Source organism: Electrophorus electricus, chromosome 9 (assembly GCF_013358815.1).
Source record: "Electrophorus electricus isolate fEleEle1 chromosome 9, fEleEle1.pri, whole genome shotgun sequence".
Lineage (NCBI taxonomy): Eukaryota > Metazoa > Chordata > Actinopteri > Gymnotiformes > Gymnotidae > Electrophorus > Electrophorus electricus.
Window position 1 is genome coordinate 7180001 of NC_049543.1, and position 22987 is coordinate 7202987.

Below are 22987 nucleotides of genomic sequence, written 5' to 3' on the forward strand. Positions count from 1 at the left end.
TTGTCTTCTGAAAACTTTTTGTTTCGTTTTGTTTTGTTTGACATGCCCAGTCCTAAAAGTTTTACTCCTGAAAGATTACCCATAAAAGTTCGGGATGAAAAGAAACTCCCTATTCGCAAACTTATTTGTGTATGTTGTCAACATGTACATGCAGTGCATACAGATATCCTGCACTGCAGTGGACAGTGATCTAATTATACCATTTTGCCAAAGGTGTTTTTTAAGCTCAGATGCCGTTCAGTTTTGGTCCATGGTAAAGTGCAATGCAGTCTGGCCTGGTAGACAGTTTGCATGGGTTTCTTTCAACCTCTCAGTGTATTAGTTGAAAGTGCATGTGTGTCTGAAATAACTCAGCATAAAAACAGCACTGCACAAACAGTACAACACTCGCCTAGACAGGCACACATACGCACACGCGTCTTAAGACACACACACACACACACCGCAAGACACATAGCAATTCTAAAGCGAGCTCATGTTATGCGATAGCTTGTTTCATGTGAAATTAACACTCTCAAAGAGCCATTGAAGGATATGACGTAGCACTCCAATGTATGAAACACGACCGTTTTGATATCTAATAAGGACACACTGAACTGTCAAAGCTATTTTAATGCTTTTTAATTTAAGCTTTAAATTCCACCACACATAAGGGGGAGGCGGTCTCGGGTGTGGTCAGGGGCACGGAGGCCGTCGCAGGCCCGAGGCGCACTTCCCAAGCTACCTGGTGCAGCGGCACAGACGAGAGACAGCACCAGGCAAACAGCCACCTCCAGCAGAGGCGCGGAGAGATGCGGAGAGAGAGGAAGGGAGAGGGGGAAGAAACCTGACACCAAGCAGCCAGAAACCTAGAAAAGTCAGACGAGGAGAAGTGACAGGGACTGAGGGTGCGGTCGATAAATTTAGCAGCTAAACAAAAGGGGTTATTCGTAAGGCTAAAAACGTGAAGCACTCTTTTGGAGTTTTTGCAGCAAAATAGGGTAGGGTGCACCTTGGATGGAGGAGGGGGTGTGAGCAAGGGAAGGAAAGCAAACGGAACACACCAGGGAGAGGGGAGCCCTCGGTCCCGGAGACCTTCAGCGCCGAATGAAAATATTTGCCCAGCTCAGAGCAAGTGATTGCTCTGGCCTTGTGGGCAGGGAGTGAGAGGGGGAAAGAGGGAGAGAGAGAGAAAGCGAGAGAGAGGGAGAGAGGGAGAGAGGGACGCGGGGCACCCGTCTCTGGTTTCTGCCTCCTGATGCTCCCCCAGATGAGCACTTAGGGACCCTTAGGACACATGGCTGCAATTAAGGGGCTATTTTCTCCTTACGAAACACAACATAGAGGAGGAAGAGCTCACTTGCTACTGGTCCTCAAGGTTAAGCCTCTCTCCTGGAGTGACATGGTAAACGAGAGATCAGATCTCTCTCTCTCTCTCTCTCTCTCTCTCTCTCTCTCTCTCTCTCTCTCTCTCTCTCTCTCTCTCTTGCGCGCCTTCTCTCTTTCAGTCCTGCCTATTGATTCGGAACTTGTTAGGCGACAGTGGCTAGAGACGGACAATATTCTTTCCAACCCAGTTCAAGTTGTCATATGTAAAAGGACATTTCATACAGGTTGCATTAACACAGCTTGGATTAGCGCCACGAATGTAATTATTCTGTTGTGTGTGCTGATTTTGTATTTGAAAGGTTTCATTGAAAAAAACCACTTCCTCTTCTGTTCTCTGTTTTCTGCAGTTTCCTGTGTCTGTAGTGCTTTGAACATAGCCATAGTTCTTGTCCTAACCTTTAGACCTCTGCATGTTTGGCCTCTCTTTCCCATCAGGCCGTGCCCCCCTCCAACTATGAGATGCCTGTGTCCATCCCAGTGAGCAATCAGATCTACAGCCACCCTGGTGGTTCCCTAGGCAACCATAACCTGGTCCCATTGGCCCACCACAGCCTACAGAGGAACAGCATGTCCCCCGGAGTCACACACAGACCTCCAAGTGCAGGTAACCCAGGCACGCCGTCATCCCCCTCCCAGAACTACAGCCATTCCAGAGCCGCCCTGGCCCCGTCCTGCCGCGCCTGCGTTCCTGGTGCGCTTGCTGGTGGTGCCGCTCACTCACGCAGCCCCAGATGGCCCCCCTCACCCATACCGCGATTAACGGCCACGCCCTGCTGATGCACTTGGGCTGCTGTCGAAGCATGAGCTCTGCCCGACCACAGCTACCACATCGCTGACTTAAAAATAAAAGCGTGTCATTCGTCTTGGACGCCGAGGCCCGGCCTCTCAGCTCATGGCTGCCCCAAACCCCCTCCGCCTGTCCCCATCACCTCTGCCCTTTCCCATGCCTCCGCGCTCCATCGGCACCACCGCACCACCCCTCCGGCACCTCCTGCCGCCCAAATTTCAGAGCGCATGTCATCCCATGCTCACTCTGGCACGCCGGTCCCCATTCCTCCTTGCGGCAGGCCCAGCTCGCTCCGTCCCATGGGGCGGAGCTGGCGGGGGAGGCAGGAGATGGTCACGGCCGAGATGAGTCTAACGAATGACGTGACGGGTTCGCAGGAGGGTTTTGTGTTAGGACGCTGATGTCAGGCGCCATGAGGTGATCGAAACATCTCCTCCTCTCTCCCTTTGTACCTGTCACTCTCACTCTCCCTCCCTCTCTCTCTCTCTCTCTCTCTCTCTCTCTCTCTCTCTCTCTCTCTCTCTCTTTCTCTCTCTCTCTCTCTCTCTGTTGTAGGTGGTCTGATGGGGGCCGATCTCACCACGGGCCCTGGCACCAGTGCTGGTAAGGATGGCATCCCCACCTACTACAGTATGTCCCCTCTTATTCACACCTCTTATTCACTAACAGTTCACTCTCTCTTTCCAGCCTTAATAGATTTAGGTAGGCCAGGGCTGCACACACACCCCTTCTCTTGCAGATCGACAGTCAGTAATGTTCATTTTAAGTCTTCAGCGTGACGGCAGGACAATAATGTAAATTTAACAAGAAGACCAAGTCAACCAGAAGAACTGAAACTGTCTTTCCTTTGTTATACATAGTAAATACTGTGTAATGAACATTAAAGTAAGTTAATAACAGCCAGTTTCAATACTTCACATGTTAATAATAACAGTGGCGATAAAGAAGCCCAGGCATGAGGCTTTGTGTTTGCGTCGCTACAGAAACATTTCACTGGGGTGTGTCATCGCGGGCTTAGTCAAGTCTTGCAAATACGCAGTGTTTTTTTCCAGAACCCTCCCAAGCACGTCACCCTCCGAAACGCGCTTCAGAAATGCCAGTCGTCTTCTATAAGGGGCCAGACAGCAGTGTTGCTTGTTGTGTTCATCTGCTGTCCCTCTCAGCATCTGATCCAGTCACAACATGGCAACACTCGTAGCATGCACTTCATCGGGCCTGCTGGGACACTTTAATTCTCAAATAGGATAACTGCTAGCATATGTTTGGAGCGCAAGTGTGTATTTGAAAGCTTTTTTTTTTGTTAGCCCATAAATAGTTTGGTGTGTGTGTGTGTGTGTGTGTGTGTGTGAGTGTAATCCACTTGAAAGGGAAAGTTATAGTGCATGCGGACACAGACTGGGGCTTTGACTTGTGGTTGCCTCAGAGACGGCTTATGTATGCACGTGTGTGTGTGTGTGTGTGTGTGTGTGTGTGTATGTGTGTGTGTCTGTCTCTCTGAACCACTCATCAGTGGTCACCAAGGAAGCGTGGCTTCTATATAAAAATCAGGACAGTAGCTTCTTGGAAACTGGCATGGGGCTCGCCTCCTGCACAGCTGGGTAACCTCGTCTGGCCCAACAGTGGCCCCGGGGGCCACAGGACAAGGGTGTGAGGCTGAGGTCTCCATGTCTGTCCCCTCTCCCCACTGCCCCCTCATACAAAAGTGCCACACATGGCCGTGACCCTTCTGTCCAGGCTCAAACGCAGCCATTGTGTCTCGGCGAGGCACAACAGAGGGACACAGTGTGGCTCCAGCGCAGGCCGTCCGATCGGAAACGAGGACCGGGGAGAGTCACGCAGGACGCTCTAAAGCGGCCCATTCAAGCCTCCTCCAGATTCATGGCCCAAGACGCAAGGGACGTGGTGTTAATCACGGTTCCTTTTTTCCGCCTCTTTGCTCTTAGTCACGGCTGAGGTTTTCTGCGTTGCTGTGAGCCAGCTGTTTAAAAATCGCAGTTGAGTCGAAGACACCCCGAGCCACTAAAATGCCATAACAGCAGACAAAGACTGCTGCGAGAGTCTTCATCACAGCTCATTTGGGAAAAGGCACAACGTCTCGTGCCCCAGCCTTCAGCCCACACTGTCTTTATCGAGACATGATTTTCCATTCTGGAGCTTGTTCTTTATGCATCAAACGGATGCAACATTCTCAGCCACCGCTTGTCTGAGCCGTGGCACACAGCACATGTGCGTACGCTCCTGGGGCGTGTCGCCAGTCAGTCCGACACGCCCGAGATCCCGGGGACGCTTCCGCAATGCAGCCCGCTGACAACCTGCTCCCACTCTCCAAATAGCGGCTCAGGTATTGCGCTTCCGATGGGTGGACACGAGCACGCGGGCACCGTTTTGGCCAGCTGACCCGGATCGCGGCCGGAAACTTCAGCTCGGCGCTCGCGGGGAGCGCAACCCGGCGTGGCTGTTAGACCGTGGCGAGGAACCTGTGATCGCGCGGGCAGACGAGCGCCACTGCCCCTTCCCCAGAAAGAAGAGCCATGCGTGTTTACAGTCAGGCCTCTTCTGCGAAGGCCCAGAAATAGCCCCGCATTCTTTATCACGCGAACACATCAGGCTGTTTGAGCGGGTGGAGAGCGCACTGGTGTCTGGGCAGCTGACATTTTTAGTACTTCCCCATTATGGGTGAGATGGGAGAGGACAAGCTGAAGCAGTAAAAGAGAGAGAGCGAGACAGACAGAGACAGACAGACAGAGAGAGAGACAGACAGAGAAAGAGAGGAAGGCCTGTCAGACAGTCACCGAGCAACAGAACAGTTTGAAGGACAGCGTGTTGCATTTTGGTGAGACTGGTCTCACATAGTCAGCCAGTGTTCAACTCTGATCCTTCACCCGAGCTAAAGTAAGTCCTGGTTTTTAAACTGGGAGGAATTAAGAATGGTTATTGGCATTGGACTGTGGATATCTTTACTGTTCATCAGAAGGGTTAAATAGAATCAGTGGCTTAGACCTCACAGTGTTTTTTTGTTGTTTTTTTCTTTACACCCACTGCCTATTTTTCAACTATGAAATCTGTTGTGCAGTAACACATTGCCCGCAATAATGTTCCTCATCGTCACGCCTGTACGTGCACAATCTTTATATAAGATTTTCTCTCGTGATTATTGGCTTTAGCTGTGAATTGTCACTTCTAGTGGAAAACCACCAGTAACAGATTTATCACAATACTCAGAGTATTTAGAGGGTAGTCTAATTGGCATGGTTCATAAATGTTATATGATTGCTTTGTGTAATAGTTGTCCTTAATTTTAATCTCCTGCGCATTATGAAATCCGCTGTGTCTCCATGGCTACCAGAGCAGAACCGAGAGCACACTCAAAGAACAGGGCACTCTGACAGTCAGAGGAACTACACGTGTTTTTTTTTATTTCGAATGTCTTAGCTTTCAAAAGACTCCAAATTCATATGGTATACAACAGAGCGAGGACGAAATGCATCGCTTTATACCTGAGATTTCCGAAATGTGGAAGTCGCCTTCGAAATCTGAATCAGCTGCCTAGTTTTTTGGGTTAGGATAAAAAATAGTTAGGGAGAATAAATCTGTTTTTGAGGGGGAATGATTTCCCCCCCTCTTTCTCCCCCCCCCGCCTTCCCCTCTACTCTGGATCCTCAACAATGATCTGTGGTTGTTGAGCCTTCAAGTGTTCAGAAGAGTCCCAGAACCAGCTGCTCACAGCCTATACTTCACTGTGTATGAAGAGACGGCAAGAAATACATCACTGCAAATGGCATGCGCATGCACACACACACACACACACACACACACACTGAGACACACATACGCTCACGCGCCCCTCACCATCTCCTGGTTCCCAGCCTGCCTCACCCCCCCCCCCCCCCCGGACCCCCACGTCATTCTCCCCAAATCATACAAATCGTGCATTTGCGAGACTTCTCATTTCAAAACAAAAAACCGTCGCCTTCAAATTAAAGGGGGATCGCCGCGGCACAGTCGCTGAGGACAACATCTGCCTCTCGTCCTGCCCCTCAAGCGTATGATTAGGAAGTTCATTTAGTCCTAGCATGTAATTCCTGTCCTTCTTTTAAGTGGTGGCAGGCTTCACATTCGGAATCTCAAAGAAAGACAGCGGGATATGGGGGGGAACCAAAGACACCAGGCCTGTCTCTCTCACACTGTCACGTACCCCCTCCGGGGCCGGCGTAGCCGCCGAGCCGGGCGCGGAGCAGGAACGCCGGCTACCCGTCCCTGAGTTGTCGCCGGATGGGTGAACATGAGCTTATCTCCAGATGACTGCCAGATGACGGCCCCATCTGCGTTTGAGAGTACACAGGTTCTGACATTCATGGGGGTTCGCTCACTCGACAGCAGGAAGTGACAGCGACAGTCTTCCATCCTAAAAGTCAGAGGTCTCGAGTCGGGGGAATCGTGGAATTTGCAATCCGGAAAGACAATCTGTGAAGTCATGCTGCAGTACGTGTTCGGTGTTTACTGAGAGAAATGGTCCGCTGACTTATCTTTGTTAGCTGTGAATATCGTAGGTTATTTTGCCTCTTCTCTGAGAATTTCAATCAAGGCTGCTTCTTGTATGCTGACAACCAAGTCTGTATTCCTCAGACTGCACTTTTGGGCTGGTGTTTAGAGAGGTTACTCCATTTGTTGATGGTTCAATCAGGATTCTACCTAAGCCCATCACGAGCTCAGTACATTTACTACCTTTCGAATGTAATATCGTCCACTGTGCTTGCAAAGCGCATTTACTTTTGGCATGTATTACCTGTTTTCATTTTGACCATCGGATTGCTCAGAAAGCCATAATATTTGTTTGAAAACTGAAAACGGCACAGACTCAGCCAATGAGCACCAAGGGTTAACAAGTCTCCTCAGTCTCCTCTATTCACCAAACACCTGCCTCTGAAAACCCACAGCAGGAACGAGCAAGACTCCTCTCTCAATCTCTCTCTCTCCCCCTCCCTCTCTTTCTCTCTCTCTCTCTCTCTCCTCTCTCTCTATACCCCCCCCCCCCACACACACACACGCACACACTCATCTCTTGACTTCTCTAAAGATAGCTGATGGGTTGGGTTATTTGCCTGCTGAGTCGAGGTGACAGGGTTTGTACAGAACAGAAAGGCACCGGGCCGCCATCCCAGTCTCTGTGTAGAATGTGGCGGATGCAGCCAGACCTCAGGGGCACCTGAACCTGTTTAACCTGGATCTGCTAAACAAAAGTCAGCATTCAGACGCTGAAAGAAGCTTGAGTGTGTCTGCAGTAGACTAACAGATGACTGTAGCCCTCACACTTTTATTAGTTAGACCACAATCAGAAATAAGCATTCGTGGTGAATCACTTATTATATCACCGCACCACGTGTCATTTATTTCCCCGTTAACGGCCCCGCTGTGATTCTTAAGCCCCGAGCTGATGTATATACTGCTGGTATGAAAAATCCAAGCCAGATCACAAGGACAAATCTGCAAACTTCTGTCATCTCCCCTTGCTGGCAAGGGTTTGTTCGACTGGGGGGCCAAAAAGGGGCCGCGCGTGCTGAGAGAGACGATTCTCTGCGCTTTTCTGAGCCAAGCAGGAGCGCGACGGTCACCAAGGGGTCACACCTCGCTGGCGCGGCCGCCTGCTCTGGCGGAGCCCGGCCGGCGAAGGCTTGCGTTCGCGCCGAGAGATGGAACGGCCCGGACTTATCTCCGACGGCCGCGCGTGGCGAGAGGGGTCCCAGGCGAGAAAGCGAAGCATGGGGGCTGAATGGAAGCTTTGTAGTAGATGACTTGGAAAATGCAGCATATCGGTTGAAGGGTGCAAGTCAAATGAGGCTTGGAGAAAAGTGGTGGTATACTGAAAGCTTGATGTACTGTAATTGGCAGTGCATTGCAGTGTCTGACCCTCTCTCTCTCTCTCTCTCTCCCTCCCTCCCTCTTTCTCCTCTCTCCTCTTTAGGAAACGGCTACGGAAACCACCGTAATTCTCCTGGCTTGCTAGTGTCCTCGGGGGGCATGAACAAGAACATGCAGGCCAAGTCTCCCCCGCCCATGAACCTGGGAATGGGCAGCCGCAAGCCTGACCTGCGTGTGCTCATCCCGCCCGGGGCCAAAAACAACATGCCCTCCATCGTAAGTCTTCCTCAGCCTTCCTCACCTCCTGCGCCATGGACACGTCTGCTATTCTGTCTCTTCCAATTTTTTTGTCTTCAGGTTTTTTACTCCAAGTTCCCTTGCCATCCCTTCTCTTCCCTTCTCTTCTCTTCTCAGTAATTTTTTCACTCCTCATGAGCTTTGGAATTAGTCTGCTAGCTTTAACAGAGACTACGAGAAATCCCCTTATCCACCTTGTTTTCCAATACTCATTCTCAGCAGTTCTCTCTCGTTTTATCTGTTCGGCATGCAGCTTAACCAAGCACCTCCCTTAGCCAATGACACTAATTCTGAATTTATCACCCTCCCCTCTTTACTGCCATCAGTCTGAGGATGTTGACCTTCTATTGGTAAGTGGGACTGTCACTCAAGCCAGTGACATAGACTAATAGACATAAAGGCCATCTATCATCCTCCAACAGCCATTATATATTACTAGAGTGAGATTCAGCCTCTCCACTCTGAAGATGTTATATTGGTGATGTGTAGTGTATGTGCTAAGCAAGGATTCACTCACCTTGTAGATCTCCATCAACAAAAGCCCCATAGTTAATTGTTGTCAAGTGGTACCTTACCAAATACTAAACACCCATCCTGAACCACAAATGTCATCATTTAACAAGGAACCAGAGTGACTCCTAGTGGCCACTTCCAGTCAACACGCTTCCGTCTGTCCCGCTGCCAGCCACCAAACCGGTTTGACCCCTCCATCTCCGCTTGGACTCCATGCCAGCTCCTCTCAACCCACAGAGGGACGCGGGTGTATTTCTACCTCATCAGTCATCACTGCAGCCAAAAAGAATTCAAAAATAGACCAAAAAAAGCAACAAAAAAAAGCACCCCACCCCCTGTTGTTGCTGATTCCGTTGCCTTGGAGACCATATGGGTTACTATAGCGACCATGCGCTGTGCCAGGGACTGCAAATGATAGGTTGCGAGAGTTCAGCGGCGCCACGCGCCGAGCGATTTCATTTCTCCCTGCAAGTTCGTTTGCTACCTCGCCGTTCGTGAAGAACAGAGCGTGCTCGCTCGCTCCAGGCAATGTCTGTCGCCTCTGACCACCTCCTTGTCCCTCTTCTTCCTTCTACTGCAGAACCAGAGAATAAACAACTCCCAGTCTGCGCAATCACTGGCCACCCCTGTGGTTTCGGTGGCCACGCCAACCCTTCCCGGCCAGGGTATGGGCGGTTACCCATCAGCCATCTCCACCTCGTACGGTACTGGTACGTAGAACCGTGGAAGTGACTTCTTTTTAGGTCGCACACTGAACTGAAGTGAAACTCTTCACCTGCTGTGAGAATTCTATAAGAACGTCCCAGCAACCAAAAACACTGAATTTCATGCCACGTGTGCAAAAATCTCAAATTTGCACTTACTATGTGCAGAACAGCCTATAAGTAGTTGAGCAGCTTCATAAAAAGGCTTCCAGTATGGTTCACAGAATGAACGCGTTCAGTTAAAGCTGACACTTTAAAATCCCAGCCATTGTTTCACTTCAGATACAATGGCCTGGAATACAGAGGAAAAGGATTCACTTTCTAGTATACCTATAGAAACACGAGTGAATGAATATATATACACAGCGTACATCACACAGTTTTACATGTCCATAAGGAACTACACAGTGAAGTGACATTCAGAGATGAATATTACCTTGCCAGTTTCAACTGTTGAACTGTACACAACCTTCTCAGCAAATCCCTCCCTCGTCTCTGACCTCATCCCTTTCGTGCCCCCCCCAGAGTACTCACTGAGTAGCGCCGACCTGTCCTCCATATCCGGCTTCAACAGTGGCAGCAGCCTGCACCTTGGCTCCATGAGCGGCTGGCAGCAGCAGCACCTCCAGGGCATACCGCACTCCACCCTCGGCCAGCTGGGGTAAGTGGCAGCACGGCACCCGCCCCACGCAGCACACCGCACCCGGCCCGCCCGCCGCCTGGCCTTCGCTCTCCTCTCGCCAGTGGTTCCGCGTTGCCAGCTGTAGCTTAAAGCCCCCATCAGGAAGCAGAGGCTCTGCAAACATTGTTTCGGCGCAGTGCCCGCAAACCGTGACAACTCCTGATTTGGGCTTTAAACATTTTTCTTAGACCTGAATGGTCAATACTGTTTAGTATCTAGAGTAAACAGTCAGTGATTTTTGTGTGTATGCACGTGAGTGCGTGGGCACTCGTCATGTTCTGTAACCCCCCTTCGTCTCCTTTCCTTCCTACAGAAATTGCACTAGCACTCACTTATGTCAGGGTTCAAATCTCTCCCTGCCCTCTACTCAAAGCCTGCACATCAAGTCCGAACCTGTTTCTCCTCCTAGAGACCGCTCCAGCAGCGCCACGCCCGCCGGGTACGCCCCGCCCCCCTCTCACCAGCAGCAGCACCAGGGCCCGCCCCCGCAGGCGCGGCAGGACTCGGGCCGCTCGCCCGCCGACAGCCTCAGCAGCTGCGGCAGCTCGCACGAGGGCAGCGACCGCGACGAGCATCGGCCCGACTTCCACTCACCCCTTGGAATGGGCCGCCCCGGGCTGGACGAGCGCGACAGCCCGTCTGTCAAGCGCGTCCGCCTGTCTGAGGGCTGGGCCACATGATAAGCCACACCCCCCAGTCACCTTAACAGCCCCTCCCCCCCTTGAGCTTGGCCCACTCATGCGATGTTACGTGCCGTCACGCCATTCACACACTCTCTCTAGATTTGGCTTTCATGACAAGCCGCTGACTCCGCCCCCCACCCCCCCACGTTCTGTCAGCCGCATGATACAGGGAAAAGGCGTCTTCTAAAATTCAGCTGTAAGGACCCTGTTCTCTTTTTTGAAGAGTGTGTCTGATATATATAATAATGCGATTTGATGGGTGTTGGGAAAGTAAAGAAAGGGAGGGGCTAATATAAGGGTTGAGAAAGGGGTTTTTGCAGACGAGGTTACTATGCATAACCTGCGCTGTGTGTGGATTTGACTTTTCGAGAATTTACCATATATGCATATATATGTACACGTGTGTAGGTGTACATATATGCATAGCAACAAAAGTCAGGTACTCTTGATTTTTTTGTAAAAGTACTTAAAGCTTTCTTCAGTGATATTCAGCCATGGGAGAAGCTCAGCCGAAGGGCGTGACGGAGTTGACAGGCTAGCACTTGGGTTGTTCCTCCAATACTATGTGTACAGAATCATTTTTGTCACCGCTCTCTTCAGAGTGGTCCCTTGCTAAATGTATGCTATGATTGACAATGTCATGTTGCAGGTTCAACGTATTGTACATAGAGATCAGGCAGGGACAAGGGGGTGGGGCGGGTCGAGGTTGCCAGACGTTGCAAATTTAACGCAAATGAAAGCTTTTATGCAAGATTTTTTTGAAGGATTGTACAGGTATACAAGCCCCTTAGGTTTGAGTCAAGGAGAAGGAGTATTTAAAAACATATGATGAATCAAGCTCCTCTGTTGAAGAAAGGGGAGTGGTAATAGCAGGACTGAATAGCAGTGAGTAGATGAAGGACCATACCTTAAAATAAGAGCCATGTTAGTTTATTCTGATGAAATTAAAAAAAACTTAGGACTTGCTTTAAATGTTCAGTATTTAAAAAAAAGAAAAGAAAAAAAAGAAACAATTGTATGATACACTTGCTTATATTTTCATATAAAAGGAATACAATGCAAAGCATTTTTGTGGCTTTTTGTAGTTTCTATAAGCCAGAATGTGTTTTGATAGCTTTGCTTATATGAAGACCGTTAGTTGTACAAGAGCGAGTCATTTTGGGCTTTTCAAACCTAAGCCACGAACCCGTGCTTTGCTCAACAGATTGTTTTGGGGGTTTTTTGTTTTTGTTTTGTTTTTGTTTTCATTTTGTAGAGTTTTTTGTTTGTTTGTTTGTTTGTTTTCAAACGTGTATTTCTAATTATATTGAATAATAATATTAAGATTCTTTTTAAAAAAAATCTGTGAAATTAACATGCTTGTGTATAGCTTTCTAATATATAAATATATATGATAATAATTATGGTCATAGCATTTTCTTTTTCAGTGTGAGGTTTCATAAGTACAGTTGCACATGTTTGTTCTGTCATTTTCATTCTTTCATTTTGCTCCATAAAGAATCTTTCAGGGGCAGCTCAGCCAGAACTTTCGATTTAGCTTAAATTATTCACACAGCGATGCTCATGAATATTTAGTTTGGGACAGACCCGCCTCTTGGCATAGTAATGGCGTGATGTCACTCAGGTGCAGATTGTTAATCCCCTGAAGTAAGAACAGCTCTAATCCCAATCCCGTTTTTGCGCTTGTCAAGTAATAAAAATGGAATTCTTGACAAACATTTGAATATGGTAGAATATTGAATTTCTTACTAGTTTCTTAACCAATTGTCTGCCTGCTTATATTTATATGTAACTTTCAGTGAGCACAAGATATTTCTCCAGATCTGTGCTTCGGTTCTGAAGAAGCACAAGCTTTCTGCACACCACAGCAGATGGAACTCAAACTCGTAAAACTAATTGACAGTTTCACTTGAATTGACATTGCACTGAAAGATTTGAAAAGCATGAGAAGTAAGTGAAGTTTCTCGATTATTTTGTGCTTTCATGGATTCGTAGTTTCAACAAGGCTGGTTTTGTGAACCCTTTGGTTATGTGTGTTTAGTTCATTTGTATCATTTTGTTCTTTTCAATTCACACAAACACACACACTTTTCTTCTGATCATGGTGAGATCTCTGGAGATGATGTAATTTTTACCACATGCTTTGTGTGGTTTAGAGATTGGACATTTGTTGATATCTTTTCTACCAAAGACATGGAGCAGTGTTTGTTTTGGCTTTATTATATTGCATTTTCTTTGGGTTGGAGAAAGCTGTATTTCTTAATCGGTTGTTTTGCTTTGTGTAATTTACAATAATACTGGTACCTCATGTCCCCTTTCAGTACCTCAGATTACCATACAGCCAATTGTGATAAGGAATGGGGTAGAGAAAAATGGGAAAGAGAGAAAAGCCAACAAATGTACAGTATTGTGAAATATTATGCCATTGTTTGTTCTATAAATCTCACTTAATGTCCACGTACGACTCCCTGGTTCACTCTTTTTGGTTTGCTGTTCTTTTTCTTAAAAAAAAAGTTTCCATCAAAAAAAAAAATCAAATAACAAAAAACGTTGAAAAAAAATCTGTAGTAACAAATGCAAATGTAGCTTATATAAACCTGCCATGGGTAAGGCTGAACCTTCTTTTGTCCTTTTCATTTCTTTTTTTAACCAGGAGAAAGGTTTTCAGCGGCATAAGCTGGACTTTGTCGCCACTTGAAGACAAGATGTCATTAAATTAAAAAAAAACATCTCTGTATCTCAAGGGACTTGATTCAGCTGTATGTAGTGAAAAATTAATGTATGGATTAAAAAAAAAAAAACGTTTCTCCTGCTGGGATTCAAAAAGGTATTTGTATTTTGCAGAGAATTCAGTAAAGTTACTGGCTTTCTTAGTTACCCCTGGTGCCCTGGTGTGCTTTTAATTGCCTTCACTGTGTATTGAATGTCTCTCTCTCTTCGCAGCCTTGTTCAAACACACACTAGCAGAAAGCAAAACAAACGTGCTGTTGTACAAATGTCACATAGCTCAGTGTGAAAGGATGGACCAAATCAAAGATTACAGAGTCTGGAGATGGAACAGAGAACAAATGATCATCTAGAACCTTACATTAAATACTCAGAAACTCTTCTTACAGAACAGTGAGGAGCTGTTTGCTGTGCTTGGACCCCTTTAAAACGTGAGAACCAGACAGTTCTGTGGTATTGGAGCACACTGAATATGAAATGAAACAGTATCTAGGAGATTAAATTGCAGAATATTGGCTTTATTTCAAAGGTATCTACACTACTTTACAAATGTATACAATTGCTTCATATTGTTACATTGTTATATATTGTTACATTACAAATCTTACATTATATATTTTATTTTTAAAATATTTTTCACATATATATACCAAACACACACACACACACACGCTGTTTCAGTTTAGGTTGTAGGAATAAGAAAACCGCTAAATTTGGTACCAGGCAGCTCACAGAGTGCTCAAAATAGAAATTTGCAGATTTGCAGATTTTATATAGGTGATGTTTATAGACGAATTTCCTAAATGTATTAAACGTACGAAAATATCATACACTCCAAAATAACAATACTTTTGCAGCGTGGACGTGGACTTTAACCTACAAATGCTGATCTGTGTGAACGCTTGTGGTTTGACATTCAGTGCTGGGTTTCTCCTGGCAATGCTTCACTGCTTTTAATATCTCTCAAATAACCTCAGAACGGCTCAGGGAGCAGGGGGAAAAACACGTATTAACACGTTTCTCTAATTTTCCCTCATCAGCGCGCGGAGCGAGTGTGTTCTCGCTCCCCGCCTGAGTGAGCAGGATGTGGAGCGCCACAGGCCTCAGTGGGGAGTCACCTTCGTCTGCTGACCGGGGACCAGTCGTGCTTACGATAACCCTGACCTTAACCGTTAAAATAAAAACACGGAACTGACCTCGGACCAGTCAGAAATGGTCGTTGCAAAGAGGCGTGATGTGGAGGCGCCCAGCTGTGCTGCTTCAGCCTGATGCTGCGGTCGAGGACCACACAGGGGCTCTGCAAAGCTCCTCCACAGGCCCTTGGTCCGCCGCTGGCCCACCCACATGCTGCCTCGTGTGTGGGCACCGTAGGGGCAGGCCAGGGGGAGAAGATGCCTGTTGTGTGCCTGACCCTGGCTTTAAGGATGTTAATAAGCAGTGTTAAGATGATTTCATCACATAAGCCGAAAAATAGACCTGTTTGACACTGTGTGAGGAGTAATGTCGGTTTAGGCAAGGCTGTTCTCCACAGAAATCTGTAAGGCATTGTTTTATGCATCACATTAAATAAAGATACGCCACTTCGTTTTTCGTGTGAACTTTGAGCATTATATAATAAGTCAAGTCCTATTTAACAAGTAGAACACATCAAGAGCAGGCCTAATCACTGAACGAAGTCCTGTGCGGCTCCGTAATGCATCTGACTTTAAGTCAGAGTATATTGATCAAGAAAGTGATATACAGAAAACCAAAGCCTATTTAATAGGTTAATATGAAAGAAAACCAAAAGCTGATTTTACACAGGAATTACTATTCACATAAAGTTTGATCAATGAAATAAATGAAATATTGGTCATTTTAGAATAGTTTAATTCTGTGAAAATAGTACAACTGCCAATTCCATTCTGACACTGCACCAAAAAATGTCTGTTTTGAGTACAAGTGCGCTAGAATTTCCGTGACAGCTACGTTCCAGTAAATACTGTTTTAAAACGTATGTTCCCTCTGTTTTGTTAGCTAAGCATAAACTCTCTCTCTCTCTCTCTCTCTCTCTCTCTCTCTCTCTCTCTCTCTCTCCCATATAAGGGTGAAGCCATAGAAAACATGAGCTAGTGCTTTATTCTGCTTGTGTGGTATATTCCCACTGAGATATCGACGGCTGAACTCGTCAGTGCTGCCACACTCAGCTCCACTTTGAGAGATGCTTTAAGCTTGTAAGCAGGGGCCCCGATTTTGGGCCCCAGGAAAAGATATCACATTTGGCCCCAGTAGAAAAAAAAAGTACCTAATGTTCTAAGAAATTTTTAGGGCTGCTGTCAGTCACAAACCCTGATCGTCCTAAACCCCCCACCCCCCCACCCCCCATATCTGGGCCCTGAATCATCAGTGTGCTTATGAAGTAAGGCCATATATGGAAATATTAGTTGAATCTCATTCCCATCTAATGCTGCAAGTTAAACTGCAGAAACCTAATGAAGAAGGTTTCAGTGCGAAGAGCAGTGGTGAAATGTGACTAAAAATAAACCTGGATATAGTAAGAGTACATGTTTATAAAATATATTCTATCATATTCTTAACTTGTTTATATTGGTCGTTTTGTTCACACATTACAGTGAAAAAAATGTATAACAGGATTTGAAATACATAATTTAGACAGATTCATTTACCTCCAAGGTATAAATGAGGTTCTTGTGTTAAAATGTGTTTGTCATCTCTTTGTTATACATTACTACTAGATTAGCAAACACATGCTACAGTAATACTAAACTCAGCAGCACAGATTAAAATAATACTTTTGTGAAGAATTCTGAATGGATTCTTATTGAAACCTATCAGAAGGGTTTACTGGAGATGTTTTTTTTACATGGATACTATTCCTTACCAGTATTTCAACATTTAACATGGGTACATTGTATGTACCCATAAACAGAGATCAAAATGTCCGACTAAAAATTTAAGGACTTTCAAATTTCAAATGTGAATAGTTTAACTATAGGAATACAATGGGAAAGAGCAGGAGGTGGTTCTGAGATTTGTGATTCTGCTCTGTAATTGTAATTATTGGAAATTAATGAATGAAGAGAACCTGTTTGGGAACTTCATCAGTGTCATTTCCATCACTTGTGCTCCACATCCTCCATAAGGCCATTCCATTACATTATTAATAATGTAGTATACATCCTCAAACAGGATATCACACACACACACACACACACACACACACACACACATACTCTCACACACACACACACACCCATGCACACCCATACACATACACATACTCACACACACACACCCATGCACACCCATACACATACACATACTCACACACACACACACACACACACACACACACACACACACACACACACACACACACACACGTGCACACCCATACAAATACACATACTCACACACACACACGTACACACACACACACCCATGCACACCCATATACATACACATACTCACACACACATACACAGCCGTGCACACCCATACACATACACATACACATACACATACTCACACACACACACATGCACACACACACATGCACTTATGTGCTCACACACGTGCACACACACACACACACACACACACACACACACACACACACATACGCACACACACATACACATACACACACACAAGTGCGCGCATGCACACACACACACACACACACACACACATACAAGCACATGCAAACACACACAAACACACACACGTGCACACACACACACACACACACGTGCAAACACAAACACACACACTCACATAAACATTATTTCTATATTTAGATCTGAACCTATTTTATTATTTCTATACACAATGCTGATTATCATGATCAATTTCTACTGTCTTTATTGTGCAAAACACCATGAAGTGGAGCAACTACTAGTGTACTGTAACACCCATCAAAAGGACCTTTAGGGGAACTGCATAATTATCGGTCTATTGGGGTTTTTCGAGGAGAATTATGGAAGGCTGACAATTACATTTTATTACATTGTAATACTAAACGCTATTGTATCCTTTAAAGTGAAACTCCATTTGCTTCTGTAAACTTCACTTAGTACAATAGTATTCAGTTGAAAAACAATTACGTATCAAGTGTACCACAAGATGGCGCCATTTCTCATGTTTTTACGCCCAAAACATTGGGCATATAAAATGATTGCCACAAAGGGGCAGTATGGATACAAGGTTCCCGTTCGACCCACGAGGAAAATGTCAGTTACATAGCAGCCTAAATTATCATTAGAGAGATCATAATTTGTTGACGCCTGAATGCTTCTGTGGTTGCACAATTTACTAACTTGAATCGCTGTAATTTTAGCAGAACTGAGGTCGAGGTTGAGCATTTACACCTCTCAGAAAAATGAAAGAAAATTCACTTATCCTAAACATTAGTTGCCTTTTTTTCCTCCAAAGTGTTGCGCAATTGTGACGGATAAATTGTTAATCAAGATGTCTCCTAAATGTAAGCTCGCTAACAAGCCTAATTTCTCTAGCAATTAACAGCTGACAAATGCCCCCTTTCATATGTGAATCCGTTATCAAATACGTCAAGAAATGTTGTCCTAAAAGACCTAAAATGCTGTTCATGAGTCCATTAAATGTCCATAAAAATATTACATCACCTACTCAAAGTGTGGTGTAAAACAAATATTTAATTATTTGTAATTTTAAAAAAAACCAAATCTGAATACCTTTATTGTCCATACGACAGAAAGAGAGAGATTATGTCACATAGATGGTGATGAGGTTGAATAGCTTTCCACGCACTTGCAATTAAGGTCCAAATGTTTTTAAATCACTTCGTTATAAAATTATGGAAAATAAAAAAAACTAAACAAAACAAAAAAACACCACTATATATAGAATTAGGGGAACACCGTTAGCTTCTGTCGGTAAATGGACAACTCGCACATTTCTAGTTATGTGCAAAGTTATGCATAATTCCAAATAGTTTAACGGAAAACTATGCAGTGAGTAAAAGAAAGAACTGCTGTAATAAACCGTAAAATGTTACGTAGCATAACAATCAGTAATGAATACAGCTTTGGTCGAAAGTTGGCGATAGTAAATGTTAACCGTGGAACATCCGACAGAGAATTATATCAGTAAGCTATTGTGTAACATCAATAGACGTCTGCTTTACTGTAGGATATCTTCCTTGGGTCTCCCTGTTCAGACATCTCTGTTCAAATCTAATAGAAATTCTCCTTCCATTATGTTACATGGAAGAGAACATGGCGCAGTAAATATTTGACCTACATTTACGTTAAGCGCTGCTTAGATTAATCTACAGTAGCGTATAATAACTTTTTGCGGTCTGTATGTTTGGTTTATGACGACTCTTTACATCCTCTCAAACAAAATCTCAGTCACGCGTTTTTGTCGTGTACATTTTAATATCGGTAAGTATTATCTACGTTCCACTTGATAAAACGATAGTTGTAGATGTAATTGGTACTACTGTTTTAAGAAACTATACTGCTCCATTGTTATCTGCATAATAAAACGAATCAAACGTGTTTGAAATATCGAATTTGTAGACACGCATGACTGGGTTACATAAATGGCGAATAAGGTACAGAAAACAATTAAGCACAATCGGAGAACTCAACTTTATGTTAGTAATATTTTGCGGTTTAAAGTTGATCACACTGGATACTAGAACTGTCATATTATTTGCATTTTGGCTTTTATGTTTTCTGCTGTGTAGCTTAGACAGACAGGTGTAATGCAGGTTTAATACATGTCGTCTGATGTATCAAGGAGCCTACAAATGTTAACATTTCTAAGCCCAGGTGTAGGATTGCAGAAACTGTTGTCTATTATTTAAACTGAAGTTAGGCTACTCTTTATATAAAATATGACACATATTTTAAAATAATTTTTAAAATAATAATAATAAAAAGAAGAACGCGAAAGATCAAGTTGGACTCGTGTCTTGATTGCAGATATAGATCTTTCTCATGAGTTTAAAAGACTAAGCGTGCACTATTTAACGAATATTTCATCACACCTGAATAATTCAATTTTTTGAGACTGTGAAAACAAGGTGACGCTTTAAAACATTATACTACAACAGGATCTACTAACGAAAAAGGGCGCTCAAACGCGTTGGCTGTGATCTCAGGGTGACAGGAAATATCACTTGGACTAAGTCTGTTCTAAAACTCAATTAAAATGGTTGCTGTTGTACTTAATTCAAATATTACGAAATGTACTTTAGAGCTCTTATAACAGTGTTGGAAATTAAGATATATACTAGATTATTTGGGCGTTTTTTCGCCTTCAAAATGAATAATACAGTACACAATCTTACTTCAACTCATAGGTAAAATAAATAAATCAATTAATTAATTTATTAATGAGTGCAAGTGTTTTATATAAGTATTATCTATTTTCTAATAAGTCGTAAAATCGTTCAGGATTGCTTTACTTTTTCTTACATGGTCATCGAAGGCACGTGTGTTCTGTGCTCTTTGACAATAGCTTCCACTAGGTGTCGCCAACGCAACTTTTTTCGAGTGACCAAGATTTAATTTTCCAATAAAGTGAAATTAATTCGGAGCTACTCAAATTACAAAGACGCAGACTTATTCGTTGATTTTTTTGTGTGATAGTTAAACGATATATTTACATTTTATATTGTTAGAAAAATATGAACTGTTATTTTTATAGATAAAGGTGTGTACACCATCCTTTTATACAAAGAAAATGATCACATACGCCTATAAAATATCAAATAAATAAAATACGAAGAAAGAAAGCCGACTACAAAGGCATGATTAACAAATATACATTTTATCTTGTTATCTTACAATCTGGAGTTGTTACCTATGTCAATATCTGATTCTACTCTTATTCTAAGATGTATATAGACATGTTAACGCTATATTGTATTGGCCAAAATACAACACTACGTTAGTAAAACAATAAATCTTAAATAGATTCATAGCTTAATATGTTAACAATAAACAATTAAATCATTCATTTACCCACACAGACAGACGCATGAGTACAAACACACACACACACACACACACACACACACACACACACACACACACACACACACACACACACACACACACACACACAAAGCTTAGCAATGACTATATGCACTTAGGCATCCATTTCATTTCCAACCACGTTAATAATCTGAAAATGCTTCATCTATATTTTCATTTTCATCAATAGTTCACACACACACACACACACACACACACACACACACACACACACACACACACACACACACACACACACACACACATATATATATATATATATATATATATATATATATATATATATATATATATATATATATATATATATATATATATATATATATATATATCTTGCTACTGGGTTCCAGTACGGCTACGTATTGCACATTTGGTGGGATGCAAATTCCTTTCAACGAAGTTTACATTTAAAATAATAGAGACTTCAAATACAGGCTACGGGGAAGTCTTGTTAGCCACGTAAAATATATTTTTTCATTATTGTATGTTATAGCACATATTGATGTTGACTCCATTTGAGCTAATATATTTTAAATCAGAAAATGCATGTCGGGATGAAAATCCCCGTTAAAACACGATGTACGCACGGAATTCTATAGTGGGTAATTCGAGCTAAATTAATATCAGTGAGAGTGGGCTAGAGGAGGCACGAGACTTTTAAAGGTAAGCGAACCATGACACCCACGTATCCACATGCATGCACATATACCCATCACAGGCCAGTTACGAAGCGCTACACGTAATCGTTTCAAATGGGACTGAATATATCAGAACCAGATTGTGTAAGCAGTTTTGACTGCCTACTGCTGGAAATAGGCTAAATGGTTAGTGAAACGTCTTATATATTTTGGGGAGTGAAATCCCAGCCTCTGTAGTTGTTTGTGTAAGCATAAATAAGCATGCTTGTCTCAAATGGGAAATATGACGAAAATGAATTTGAACGGAATTAAAACACTGGATGAAAAATACAAAAGTGAAAAATCAAAAGATAGTGGAAAATAATAGACTTATTATGCGTTTCATCGATTCGATTTATTAAAAAAGTTTAAATACCTATTGTAATTGCATTGTAAATATGCATCACTATGGTAATGCTAGTCCAGCATTGTTGCACACAGGCGTAGCCTGTCACTCACGAGCACTACAGAACTTCAGTGTGGAGAGAGTGGCCGGTGCCGGGAGACAGCTAGCTTACAACTAAGTTCAATTTCTCTTGGCGACAAGAAAATGCAACCGGGTTACCCAAAATATGTTTAAGACCAACAACATACGAGCATATGACAGCACGTGTTTTGATCCGCTGGGAGTAAATCTTTACGTGTGCCTGTCTGACCACTTCTATTGGGTGCCACACCAGCTGAGCAGTTCGGAGCAAGGTTCACAAGATGAAGAACAGACACTTTACCAGTAGGAACTATGAGTGAGCAATACCCGTGATTGCGCAAATTAAAAAAAAAAAAAAAGTTTTGGAAACGCTTGTTGGCTCGAACGAGAGCGCAAATGTAGCTTATTAACTGACGGCGGACAGTAATGGTGGCTTGAAGGGTAAGTGTATCTACTGGTCAATAATGTCTCAGATAATGACAAGTTAAATATAATAGTTAAGGGCTATCAGGACAGATCCCTGATTTGTTGAGGCAGTTTCCTAGTATCAGAGGCTACGACGCACACTTATCTGTGTGTGGTGTTGCAGGTGTTTAAATGAAGCATACTTGGGTAGCTAATAAGACAACGTAGGTTATATGCGGTAATCTGCCGATTTACAAACGACATGTCGTTGTGCTGTTATAGCAGAGTATTACAGCTGGGGCGTGCAAACACCCGATCTGGCTTAATCGTTTCCCATATCAAGGCTACTTATAAGACTCCCAGGTCTTTGAGTATTTGCGTAAATTAAAGCATCTGCACAAAATTACAATTTCTTAAGAAGGCCTATATATTTAGCACATCTTAAAGTATATTGAGAGATGAAGTGAAACGACGTATTTCGTTAGTAAAACGATGATTTTACTTTTGTTGGACTAGGTCTTTGTTCATACACACGGAATGTGAATAATTGCTATGCAATAGTGCAATATTTGAGTCAGTAAACCGAGATGTTATAAAGGCATATTTGAGGTTCTTTGGTACCTTTCACGTTGTGAATGCTGAAATGTAAAGGAAATAAATAATTTCAGACAGAAAAAAATGAACATCCCTAAGTGAATCTACCGCTAGAAAATACGACGAAATAAAAAGAAATATACACACAACGCGGCCAACGCGAATGCAAAAGAGATGCAAATATACCTTTTACATATGCATCATTATTAAAAATAATA

At 43.7% G+C, this 22987-nt stretch overlaps 1 protein-coding gene across 11 annotated transcripts in view; it reads left to right on the forward strand.

Moving 5' to 3' along the window:
* The window catches only part of mef2cb (myocyte enhancer factor 2cb), a 66391-nt gene extending 52621 nt beyond the window's left edge, over positions 1–13770 (forward strand). For 4 of the 11 annotated variants that reach the window (XM_035529715.1, XM_035529716.1, XM_035529714.1 and 1 more), the window contains 6 exons: positions 1804–1972; positions 2711–2785; positions 8118–8290; positions 9405–9534; positions 10054–10189; positions 10524–13770. In XM_035529715.1, coding sequence (XP_035385608.1) covers positions 1804–1972; positions 2711–2785; positions 8118–8290; positions 9405–9534; positions 10054–10189; positions 10524–10890 — 1050 coding nt within the window. In that variant the 3' untranslated portion in view covers positions 10891–13770. The remainder of the gene's footprint in view (positions 1–1803; positions 1973–2710; positions 2786–8117; positions 8291–9404; positions 9535–10053; positions 10190–10523) is intronic. The other 7 variants (XM_035529720.1, XM_035529719.1, XM_035529723.1 and 4 more) reach the window with 3 other exon arrangements.
* The last annotated feature ends 9217 nt before the right edge of the window (positions 13771–22987 follow it).